Genomic DNA, 11,685 nt, shown 5'->3' with positions numbered 1-11,685 from the left:
CCTCTCGGCCCCGCTGCCTCCTCCCCACACGGGTCCACCTACCTTGCAGGCCTGGTGGGCCCATCCCAGAGGCCACGGTCACCCTCTGTGCCCAAGCAGCCAGGCGGCCCCCGGGAGAGGCAGGCCCGGGCCTTCCCCTGCGGCTCCCCGCGAGTGGACTCGGCCACCAGCTTCCTGAGACGACACTCATCTGTAAACCTCTCAGTATTCAAGTTTATTTATAAAGTTACTTCCTAAAAACGTTGCACATAAATATCTAAACGAGGTTTGTCCTGCTACACGCTCGTCTGCCGCAGATCGCTCTCGGAGCAGGGGGTGGTGGGGCAGGCGCCCCGGAGGGTCCCAGCCGCGGAGAACACACCCTCCCGCGGCACCTGCTCCCCACGGCCACCTCCTGGCAGGACGGGGCTCTTGGCCTGGACTCGTGAACACGTGCAGCTGTCGCCACGCTGGGGCGGGTGGCACCTCGCAAGGGTGCCCCTGGAACCCCAAGTCGCCAGGGCTGATGCAGAGGCTCATCCAGTTAGGTTTTCATAACTGCCAGGAAGGAAGACTGCAGGAGGAAGGAGGGCGAGGCTGGGCAGCGGCCGTCCTGGGGTGGCAATGCCGGGCCCGCCAGCCCCCCCCGGCCTTCAGGGTGCCTGTGTCCCCGGGCACGGCCTTGCCCGCGGCAGCCGTGGCCCTGGGAGGAGCGGGGGAGGCAGCCCCGGGGGAGCACTGGGCCCTCCCCGACCCAATCCCGCACTCACCTCCTGCAGCAGCTGTCCCAGCCTCTCCCGGCTGTGGATGGAGCGCCTGCAGGACAGAGGACACGGGAGGACACGGTAGGACACGGTAGCGGGGGCTCCCGGGGGGGCAGCGGGGGCCAGGAGGCGGCTCTCCCGGGTGCTCCTCTCCCGCTGCTGCCCCGCCCGGGCAGGGGGACGGGGAGGGGGACACCAAGACCCTGTGGGCGCCCCCGGCCCGGGCCCCACCTGTCTATCCTGGTGGCGATGGTCACGGTGAAGGCCCCCTCTGTGTCTGGCAGGTAGGTGGAGGGCACAATCCTGTAGGTCCCCGCCGACAGGTGGCACAGCCGGCTCACTTCCTGGGCGTAGCAGTGCGGCACGCAGCTCAGCAGAGGCTCCTGGAGCAGCAGGCAGGGCGCGCCCGGGCCACCCCCGTCCACCGGAACCTGGGGGACACACGGGCTGACGGGGAGGCCTGTGCGGGGCTGCTGTGACCACCCGGACCGCTCTCCTCCTCGGTCGGGGGCTTCACTCCCCTCCTGAGGCTGGGATGTTGGGGTCGGGAGGAGCCGCGGCCGTCGGCCCAGATCTCCCAGGGCTCCATGCCTGGGCCGCCCTCGTCACACACCTGACCCTGACCTCCCCAGGGGGACACCTGCCACCCTGCCAAGCCAGGCTCACACGGCCTCCGACTCCTGTCAAGGGCGCAGGAGGCCCCAGAATCACCACTGCCCGGGGCTCCTTCCAGGAGTCCTGACTGGCTCCGGGCAGGTTTATCAAAGCTCCCAGACGCCCCCCAGACGCACGATGAGCCCTCCGCTCGCAGAGCACAGCGGGTCCCCCGCGGGTTCAGAAGCTTCTCGGGGACGTTCCTACCCTTCCCTCTGTCATCTGCACCCCAGCCCTCCTCAGGCGCCCACCAGGTCACGGAGCTCATTGCCCAGGGGCCCCGAGGAGGAGCACAGCGGGGCTGGAGCCACTTCCGTGCGTGCAATCTGAGCGCCTGACCTCTGCCCCCGGCACCGTGCCCGGCCCCCGCCCTGCCCCGGCTATGTGCGTCCTGCATCACCGCCGGGAGAGCAGCCGAGGCAGAGGAAGGCCTGGGGCGCCCGTGTGACGTACTGGCCGCACGTCAGCAGGGACGCACCTCCTCTCCACCCACGACAACTTTCGGTCTGAGGATCCTCGGGGCAGCTGCTCGCCGCTGTGTTGGCGGCTGGGCCCCTCCCCCTTCCTGCTCTTCCGGGGGAGCTGGTGCCGCCGCAGCCTGGTGCCCCCGCTGGTGCCCGCTGCCCGGAGGAGCAGCCCAGGGGTGGGGGGCACGGGGCACGCAGGGGGCACCTTCTGGGGGCAGAACTGACCTCGTGACACTTGTGGGCCGGGGGGGGGGGGTAGGCGGGGGACGTCGCTGACCTAGGACCCCAGCGAGTCACAGACTTCGTGAGACCAAGAACCGGATCCTGCAGGCGACCGGCCAGCCCGGCTGGGCCCCACGACCGAGTCCGCGCCTCTCTGGGGAGCCCGGGCGCCCGTGTGGACGCACCCCCACCGGGAGCGGGAGGAGCTTGCCTGGAAGACGTGGAAGCCGATGGGGCGGCACTGGCTGTCCTGGCAGTGCTGGCGCAGGGTGATCCGGACGCAGCGGGGGCCTGCGCCGTCAGGGACGGCGAGGGGGAAGCAGGGGTTGGTGGGGTAGGAGGCGAAGTTCCTGCTGCCCCCTGCTGTCCGGCCGATCCTCCAGGAGCCGCGCAGCTGCACAGTCTCCCACTCGCCCGCGGGCAGGGCCTCCCCAGGGCCCGGGCTCTTGGCCGCCGGCTTGATGGCGCTGCGGGAAGGACACAGCAGGGGCGCTGGCAGCGCGCTCCCTGCACCGGCCATGGACACACCCCGCCCTCCAGGAAGCCGCCCGGGCCGCGTGCCCCTTCGCTCGGCCTGGAGCCCGGCCCTGCCCCTCACCTGAGGGAGACTCTCCCACTGGAGAAGACCCGCAGCAGAAACTGCCCCGGCACGTCCTTCAGGAAGGTGCTGGGCACGGCCAGGTAGTAGCCGGGACCGAGTTCGCAGCGGACGTGCACCTCCCGGTCGTAGGCGTGGCACACGGTGCCGGCCACGGGGGGCGTGGACAGGACCCGGGGCAGGCTGACCCGCCGCTTCTCCACCTGCACAGAGCAGCACCGTGTGCCGGGCCTCTCCGACGAGTTAACAGAGGCAAGCACCCAGACCTGGGGCCCCCGTGCGGCAGGGGCAGGGGCCGGCTCCGGCTCCAAGTGGCCACCAGCCCAGGGCTCTCCCACCACCCTGGAGGCAGCGGCCGTCCCACATGTGCGCCCGCAAATCCTTCTGCTTTGGGAGAGACGAGACCCCCTAGATGGGGCCGTGTCCTGTGCCTCCGGCCAGTCGGCCAACGGCTGCCTTTGTCCCGTCTCCCTCTGCCCGACAGACCCGGCTGGGCCAGGCGGAGCTGGGTCTGTGGGAGCTGCAGTGGGTCTGTGACCCCAGAGCACCAGATGGGCCGGTGGGAGGCCCGCGAGGCTCCCGGGGGTCGCTGGTGTCCCAGCACCCAGACCCTGAGCAGGGAGCCGGGAGCCGGGGAGGGGTTACCTTCCAGATATGCAGGCCCACGGCCTGGTAGTCCTCGCCAAGGAGGCTGGCCGGGCTCCACACAGCACGCTCGTCCCCCGCCAGAGCCCGGGCCCGGCCTGCACCGGCCGCTGTGCGCACCCGGGGCCTCTGCAGGACAGCAGCAAACACCTCGCTGGGTTCCGACACCCGCAGCCAGAATTTGGGGTTGCTGGGAAAGCCGCTGTTGTTCCGACAGCCTCCTGCCGACTGCCCCCTGACCCAGGCCCCGGGCAGCTCCTGAGTGTGGCACAGCGCCTTGTCTAGGGGACCAGCGGGCATCAGCGTCAGGAAAGGGCCTTCCCGCCACGCTCACCTCCACCGGCCACGGCAGCCTATGGGGGCCACGGTCTCCCGCCACCTCCGGCTGCCTGGGACCGGAGTGCATGAAGCCACCTCTGCACGTGCACAGAAGCCAAGGAGCCCAGGGCCTGGGGGTCGTGCCGGGAGCCCCAGCCCGCGCGGGGCCTCACCTGAGTAGAGACTCTGCAGGTGGCCGGCCTCCGTGATGGGGAAGCCAACGGTGACCTCGTCGAACTCCCGGAGGAACTCCTCCTCCTCCACCCAGAACTCTCCTTCCTGCAGCTGCGACAGCAACTCAGACCCGTCAGTGGGGTCCACCCGGCTCCAGCCTTCGCCCCTGGAAGGCAGCTCGGGTCAGTGGCGGCCCTCGTCCCTGAGCGCGGACCGCGGGGCCCTTCCTCGGGGCGGTCACCCCTCCTTCCCCGAGGCTCCTGCCCGTGGACAGGTCTGCCCAGGCTGTGCCCGTCAGCGGGCCAACAGATGTGCCCGATCGTGTCAGACGGAGCTGCCACCGGCCTCCCGGCTCAGGAGTGACAGTCGGATATGTGGACCTGCTGCGGTCAGCCAAGGGGCGCAGACCCCGTGCCCTCCTTCGAACCTGGTGCCCAGCGTCAGGAAGACCTGAAGGCAGAGCTGAGCACCGTAACCTGGGCACCGCTGGTCACTCGCAGGCTGACCGGGGAGCCACCATTCCGTGGCGCCCTCCAGACGGGAGCCCAGGGCCTGGGGTTGCCTCGGTCCCAGCCCCGAGCACTAGTGCAGCCTCCTCAGGCTCCTGGGGCCGAGCGCAGGCCCAGGGGCTCACCAGCATGTGCCGGGGGCCTTGCGGAGACCAGCCACGCGCTGTCCTGCCAGCCGCAAACCTCCGCGGGCGCTGCAGCCCAGGCACACAGTCCGCTGCACGCGGGCCCCACACCCCCCCTCCCCCCCTCCCCGCCAGCAGCACAGCCCCGGGCCTCGCCCACACTCACCCTTCTCTCCAGGGCCCCTGCCAGCAGCGCCGGCCCCAGGGGTTCTGGATCCGCAGCAGCAGGATGCTCTGGCCGGCCCGCCCGGGCAGCTCCCGCACATCCGAGACCACGAAGGCATGGAACTCCCCCAGCTCCCTGGCCCCTGGGTGAGGAACAGCGTGCTTGTCGGCAGGAGGGTCCCCGAAGCGAGCGCACGCGCAGCTGTGTCTCCTGCCCCGTGGGATGCACTAGCCCCCCGGCTTGGCCATGCCGGCGCCCAGTACCGACGGACCCCTGGGGCCCTCCTCCCGACAGCTGCGCTCAAGTGAGCTCAGAGCCACAGCACGGGACCTGGGTTGGGACCGTGGCTCAGCTGCCACAGGCCCGGTAGCTCATTCCCCAGTCAGGGCCTCGGTCCTCGCCCGGGTGGTGAGAGGCCGGCCGGTGGGCCGACCAGGCGCCAGGGCCCCGGTGCAGGCCAGTTCTCAAACATGCGGCTACAAGCAGCGTCGCCAGCAGCTCCGTGACGGGCTGGCGACCACCGAGAGCATCTCCTGGCGAGGCCGGCCGGAGGGAAGGCTGGAGGCCCCAGAGGAGAATCAACTGCACCTGCCCAGGCCCTGGGACAAACCATGCGGAAGCAGAGGGGCCCCACCTGGGGGAGAGTGCGGTCTAGAAAGGAGAAGAACCCGAGGGACGCTGTAGCCACCACCCTGGGTGACTGCCCGGCTCCCCCGCCCCGGGACACCTCAGTGGGATCCAGCTGAGCGCCAGCAACCTCCTCTTGGCCTGGGCGTCTGCAAAGCCCGGGGTGCTGAGAATCAGCCCTGCCCATCCCAGGGGCCACGGACGCTGACCCTCAGGGGAAGCATCGATGCTGCGTCCGGCACGTCAGCACGGCCCTCTGCGGGCGGCCCTCGCCTCCCAAACGGGGTGGTGGACCCAAGCCGCACAGCCTTAGCTGCACACGTGTCCGTTTATCTCCGTGTCTGTGTTCTTGGGCCCTAAGCTCTGTTACGAACGTCATTCTAAATGTGAGCTGTTACGCGTCAAGACGTTCAGTAACGTGAGGAACCGAAAAGACCTTAACTGTCGGACGTTAAGGGAAAGAGCAAGAAAACACGGCAGCTCCACCAGGAACCAGGTGCCGACGGTGTACAGAGCACCTGACCAAGCGGCACGTCGTGCAAGAGGTGACATGCGCACCTGTTCGTGGAAACCCAGAGGTCCACGGAAAGTCAAAACAGCTGTTTGTGTGGCGTTTTTCTTTCGACAAACTCCAACGAGCATGAACATCCCTGAACTGAAAACCTGAGCATTGACTTCGGCAGATAACAGGTGGGGGAGAGGTGCAGCCACCCCGTCTCCTAGAGTCCGTGGGGACGGCTGCTGTGGCACAGGCTCGGCCTCACCCTACTGGTGAGTTGGGGAGAAAGGACAAAAGGTCAAGGGAAAGAGGGAGCCTCCCTCTGGAGGAGGACGGGTGGCAGGGGAAGGTCGCACGCCAGACACCAGCTGCGCAGGACAAGCGTCTTGTTTCCCCCTGGCTATGGGGGGACCCAGAGAACAAGCCCGTGGCCCCGGCCCCCGCCTTACCTGCTCTGGGGCTGAGCACCGAGCAGCTTATCAGGCAGCGGTCCTTGAGGCTGAGCAGCTGCCGGCAAGTCCTGTGCTCCGAGCCGCCAGGCCCAGCCTGTTGGCCACTGGTTCTCGCCAAGTCCTTCAGGTTCCACCTTTCCGCCAGGCCACCGGTGAGGTCCACCAGGGCATCCGCCACCTGCCCTGCCCACAGGTGCTCATAGGACCCATAGACCCTAGGAAGACAACCACAGGAGTGAGCCTCGGGCACTGGGGCACGGCGCCACCTGTCTTCCAGCCCTGCGTCTGCAACACCCCAAATCAGCTCACCCCCTACTTGAGTCGCTCTTTACTCCTGCCTCGTCCTCACCAGGAAGGGACAACACCTGACCCTCAAAGGCCGTATGGCCCAGCGGCCCAGCAACGCCCTGCGGCCTCCAGCACAGACACAAGCGCGAGGCGGTGTGGGGCGCCGGGCTGTGAACACCCGCTTCTCCACCCTGGCCGTGGACGGAGGCGCACCAACGTCGCTGCAGCCCCGCCATCAGCGAGTGCGGTGCGGCCTCCTCGGGAAGGCTGCGCAATGCACTCGAGGAGGGAAGTGTTGAGATTCAGACCCAGGCTGAGGGTCTCGGTCTCAGGCAGGACAATAAACAAGCACTGAGACCCGCGTGGCTTCGCTCCTCCCACGGTTTGCAGTGGTGAGCGATGCACATCCTCTCTCTGGAGGTGACGGCTCCACGCCCAGCTGTGAAGCGAGGGCAGGGAAAGGGGGAGCGGGCGGGGGGAGACGCAACACAGGCCACGTCTCAGACTTCCTGCCTCGGGACCGGTAGCCCCACCCCAGGCCTGGCTGCCAGGTCCCTGGAACGGACGGGGGCGCCGCAGCCCAGGGAGATGGCAGACGTGCTCCCCAGGCCCCCGCCCCCCCCCAGCCTCCGGCACGCGTACTTGGCGTAGACCTTCTCCAGTAAGGGAAGCCAGAACACATCCTCTCTCTGGCACCGGGAGAAGCAGAGTCTCCCTGCAAGACAAGGCAGACGGTCATCTATGGTCACCTCCACCCAGCGTCCAAATTGCCAAACTCGACAGGTAAAGGAGCCGCGGTACGTTTGGTCACACCAGCTCGGCTGTCCTGGAGGAAAGACCTACCACGCACAGGGAGAGGCAAAAGGAGGGCATGAGAGACAACGCACGCGGTGCTTCCCAAGCATCGTCATCGGAGCCGCTGCGCGGTACCCGCTGTTCCACCGGGGGCCCTACTCTGATGGACACCCGGACGTCAGTGTCTGTGCGCAACCCAACTGTCACGCAGGAAACAGACTTTTCAATACAACACGTTGGGACCACGGGAGGGAGCCAAGTGTGTCCAAAAGCTTAAAGCCAACCATGATGTCCTACGGACCCAATAAGGTCTCGACCCGAATCTGAAACAAATGTGACTTCCATAGGCAGTTCTCCACGGGGCGGGCCACACGCGGCGGTCACAGCGCCCCCCAGCTGCAGGCCGGTGCCTCGGGGACTCCGCCAGCACCTGGGTCCCAGGCGGTCACTGCAGGCTCTGGTGTTCTGGCCCCACAGCAAGCAGCGCTGGCTTTGCACCCAGACAGACTATCTGGTCCCGGCCCTGCAGCTGACTAGCTAGGACCACGGTAACAAGGGCTTTAGGGCCCTCGTTTGTAAGCAAAGGGCAAGGCCAGCGAGGCCTGTGAGAGCGAAGGCCAACAACTGTGGTGCTGAGCAGGGCCTGGGGACTTGGGAGTAGCTGTCAACGCTGCCGCCCTCGTCTACCAAGTAGCAGCCAAATGCAAAGTTGTGACTGCTCCTGGGGAAGCGGCCTGAGCAGGCCTTTATACCTGTGCTGGCTGCCTGGCACCTAGCACGGTTTTAATCACCTTTTGCCAACTTAGACTCAAAACTCTTTAAAAAAAAACCAACTAGCTAAGGAAACTTACTCCAACCCAGGGGCATTGGACTCCTCAGCCAACCCTGCCCTACTCTAGGCTGGCGTGCTCCTCTTTGCCTCCCAAATGCTCCACCTGCACCAGAACCCAGGGCTCAGGAGGGCAGAGCAGAGCAGAAAGCACGGGCACTGGAGCCCTGGGGACCCGCGGACAGTGTCTGCACCTCGGAGGCCCTGCGGCCCCGAGCAGAGCTCCCTCTTCCCAGCAGCCACGCCGGGCAACTGCAGCACAACCCACAGAGCAGGAGCTGCAGCTGCCCTGCCTCTTGCTTCCTTCCTGTGTGGTGCAGACAGGAAGGCCGCCCCGCCAGATACCTGGTCCAGGAGGTACTGGCTCTTCTGCAGGGCGGCGCAGGCACACAGGAGCCAGCAGTCTCCCAGCAGCCCTTGCTTCACCTGTCCCTCCTGCGGGTTATCTGCAAACAGCCGCGGCGTGGCACAAATCTCCTGAAACAAAGCACATCACCCAGTTACATCCCGTCTAAAAATAAGAACACAGGATCTAGGTGACAGGCACTGGGGATGAGCCTTTGTGGCCCACGTAGCCTGAGAGGGGAGGGGGAGCAGCTGGCCTCTGGCAGCCACGATGTCAGCCCTCCTGGGGCAAAAGCCCAGCTCTGGATGAATCCCACCACCCCTTTCTCGAAAGAGCTAGCCGTGGCCCTAGACAACAGTTTTGATTTAAATTCATAACACCAAAGCCCAGATGGGTCCTCTGGAGTGCTGGAGATCGGCTCACTCCCCCCACCCCCAGGGTACTTTGTACCTTCCCCTTTCTCCCTCTTCTGCTCACTTCCATGCCCCGCCCCTGCCTGGTCCACACCCCAGGAGCTAGGGACCTTGCTAAGGACCTTGCTGGAAGCTCGCTCAGAAGCGGCCCCACCTGACCCCCTCTCCTGCCTTCAGAGGTTCCCCGACCCCCTCTGTCTCCCACCCCTGCAGGGAGAATTGCATCAGCAGAAGACAGAGCCAGAGCCCCGCGCTCTGTAAGGGACTATCCCCTGCAGTACTTCCTCTGGAGGCTCCCTTTGCTGACAGACTTCTTGAAAGAACAGCCCTTCCTTCCTCCCTCTGTCCTCCCTCCCTCCTGCTCACTCAGCACAGTCACCTGCCAGCATCAGAACAGCGGGTCCTGGTGCAGCCACTCTGGAAAACTGTGTGGAGGTTCCTCAAAGAGTCAAAAATAGACCTGCCCTACGACCCAGCAATTGCACTGTTGGGGATTTACCCCAAAGATACAGATGCAGTGAAACGCCGGGACACCTGCACCCCGATGTTTCTAGCAGCAATGGCCACGATAGCCAAACTGTGGAAGGATCCTCGGTGTCCATCGAAAGATAAATGGATAGAGAAGCTGTAGTTTATGTATACAATGGAATATTCCTCAGCCATTAGAAACGACAAATACCCACCATTGGCTTCGACGTGGATGGAACTGGAGGGTATTATGCTGAGTGAAGTAAGTCAATCGGAGAAGGACAAACATTATATGGTCTCATTCATTTGGGGAATATAAATAATAGCGAAAAAGAATAAAGCGGAAAGGAGAGAAAATGAGTGAGAAATATCAGAAAGGGAGACAGACCAGGAGAGACTCCTAACTCTGGGAAACGAACTAGGGGTGGTGGACGGGGAGGTGGGCGGGGGGTGGGGGTGCCTGGGTGATGGGCACTGAGGGGGGCACTTGCCGGGATGAGCACTGGGTGTTATGCTATATGTTGCCAAATTGAACTCCAATTAAAAAAAAATTAAAAGTTAAAAAAAAAAAAAAAAAGAACAGCGGGCGCCCGTGCACGCCCCACAGGCCGCGTCTTGGCTCCCATGGCTGCACGTGACCCGGGCTGTCCTTCCACCCCCCTGCCTGCGGCTTCTCGCCACCTGCCGGGGCCCCCCTTGAACCCGCTGGTCCCCTCAAGGCTTGCCTCCAGGCCGTCTCTTCTCCAGACCCACGTTCTCCCGGGATACTCGGGGCCCAGGCCCCAAGGCCCCGTTACGGTCCCGGTGCCCAGATGGAGCCTCCAGCCCTGGGCTTCCCGAGTGCCCGACCCTCCTGCCCACCTGTCTGCTGGCAGCTCTGCCTGCACCTGTGAGAGCAAACCCGAGACGACCACCCCCAGCGCCCCAGCGCCCGCCAGTGTCCCCCCAGCTCTTGCAGGCTCAGCTCTGGAACCGTCCCTGACCCTTGCATCATCCCCTCTGCTTGCAACCGGCCACTGAAGCTCGTCAGCTCCGCTCCAAACGGCTCCTGGAGCCCATCCGCGGCTCGGGGCCTGCGCCTTTCCCCGGGGTCAGCCGGGGTCAGCCCGCTCCCGGCCGGCAGGAACGACGAGCTCCGTGGCCGCAGGCCCGCGCACGCCTCCGCCGCTAAACCCTCCGACCGCCCCACACTGCGCCCCGAATGCACGTTCCACGCCCGCTGCACCGGCTCGGCCCCTGCGGGCCTTGCTCGGCGGAGAACGCGCTTCCGGAGACGCCCACGCGCCCCGGGCCGGGGGACCCCTGCGCCGCCGCCTCCCACGTTCACGCGTGAAAGCGCGGGCGCAGGTCCGCGGCAGCCGGGCCCTCCCGGGGCGGCTCCCAGGGACCCCCCACCTGAGGCCGCCTCCACGTGATGTCCTCGCGGAACTGGGCCAGCGGCGTGGAGAAGCTGGACAAGAGCGAGGAGTCCGAGGCGGGGAAGTCGGCGTCCCGGAACAGCTCCCTGGCCGGCGCCCGCATCCCGCGCCCCGGCTCCCATGGGCGGCCCCGGGAGGAGCGCGCCCGCCCGGTCGCCGCGGTAACCGCCGGGCCACGTGACGCAGCGGCGCGCTCGCGCGAGAGCGGCGGAAACGCGAGCTCCCGGGGGGCGTGGCTCCCCAGCCCGGCTCTCGCGAGACCGCGCCGCCGTCGCCCCGGCTGCGCGAGAATGTCCCCGGGCGGCGTCCGGGAAGGGACCGCGGTCGCAGCTCAGCCCGCGCAGGCCGGCGGGACTCGCGTCCTCGTGTCCTCCAGTCCGGCGTCGGGCCGCCCGGACTGGCGGGCTCCCGGGGCTGAAGAGGCCTCCTGGGCCGAGGTCCGGGCGCGGACTACAGGTCCCAGCATGCCGCGCCGCCTCCCAGAATGCGCCGCTGCTTCCGGCGCGCGGCGGCCGCGCAGCCTGTCGGGGGAGGAGCCGGGGAGGCGGCGGCGGCGGCGGCGGCGGCGGCGGCGGCGGGCGGGGCCGAGGGCTGGGCGGCCGGGGACGCTGTCCCGAGGCCGGCGGAGACCGGACGCACCGGACCCTGCGCGGGGCAGGGGGGAGGCTGCGGCGGACGGCGGGGCAGGCAGCGACGTGCTGGACGTGCTGCGGGGGCGACGGCGCGGCTCTGGCCGCCTGCCTGCGTGCTCCCGGGGCCGCCCGAGCCGCCGCTTCCTGCTTCCCGGGGTCGGACGGCGGCCAGCGGAGGCCGGGTGTCTGTCCGCCCCGCCCCCGCCGCAGCCACGCCCCCGCCGCAGCCACGCCCCGCCGCAGCCACGCCCCCGCCGCAGCCACGCCCCCGCCGCAGCCACGCCCCCGCCGCAGCCA

At 67.2% G+C, this 11,685-nt stretch overlaps 1 protein-coding gene across 4 annotated transcripts; it reads right to left on the bottom strand.

Moving 5' to 3' along the window:
- Nucleotides 1-191: 191 nt before the first annotated feature.
- Nucleotides 192-10,944, bottom strand: CAPN10 (calpain 10). Of its 4 annotated transcripts, XM_077869509.1 has the most exons (13): nucleotides 9,250-9,418; nucleotides 8,457-8,588; nucleotides 7,130-7,202; nucleotides 6,509-6,926; nucleotides 6,197-6,414; nucleotides 4,622-4,763; nucleotides 3,821-3,987; nucleotides 3,330-3,610; nucleotides 2,685-2,887; nucleotides 2,298-2,553; nucleotides 975-1,174; nucleotides 750-795; nucleotides 192-553 (listed from the first exon to the last, which is right to left on the bottom strand). In XM_077869509.1, exons 4-13 carry the CDS (start codon nucleotides 6,721-6,723, stop codon nucleotides 524-526), a joined length of 1,758 nt encoding a protein of 585 aa, XP_077725635.1. In that variant the 5' UTR covers nucleotides 6,724-6,926; nucleotides 7,130-7,202; nucleotides 8,457-8,588; nucleotides 9,250-9,418; the 3' UTR covers nucleotides 192-523. The 4 variants fall into 4 exon arrangements, with proteins under 4 accessions (XP_077725635.1, XP_077725634.1, XP_077725637.1 ...); XM_077869508.1 differs by lacking the exons at nucleotides 6,509-6,926; nucleotides 9,250-9,418 and adding an exon at nucleotides 10,734-10,943 and having other exon boundaries at nucleotides 7,130-7,326; XM_077869511.1 differs by lacking the exons at nucleotides 3,330-3,610; nucleotides 6,509-6,926; nucleotides 9,250-9,418 and adding an exon at nucleotides 10,734-10,944 and having other exon boundaries at nucleotides 3,821-3,932; nucleotides 7,130-7,326.
- Nucleotides 10,945-11,685: the final 741 nt, after the last annotated feature.

This window comes from Canis aureus, chromosome 24, assembly GCF_053574225.1.
Source record: "Canis aureus isolate CA01 chromosome 24, VMU_Caureus_v.1.0, whole genome shotgun sequence".
NCBI lineage: Eukaryota > Metazoa > Chordata > Mammalia > Carnivora > Canidae > Canis > Canis aureus.
Note: the sequence above shows the minus strand (reverse complement) of the source record. Positions and strands in the feature narration are given on the sequence as shown.

Coding starts and splice junctions, on each gene's coding strand:
- CAPN10 (XM_077869508.1), bottom strand. CDS start 10,859: ATGCGGGCGCCGGCCAGGGAGCTGTTCCGGGACGCCGACTTCCCCGCC. Junction 4,764..6,196: donor GGTGCTCAGCCCCAGAGCAG/GTAAGGCGGGGG, acceptor TTCCTCACCCAG/GGGCCAGGGAGCTGGGGGAG. Junction 2,888..3,329: donor TGGGCCTGCATATCTGGAAG/GTAACCCCTCCC, acceptor TGCTCTGTGCAG/GTGGAGAAGCGGCGGGTCAG.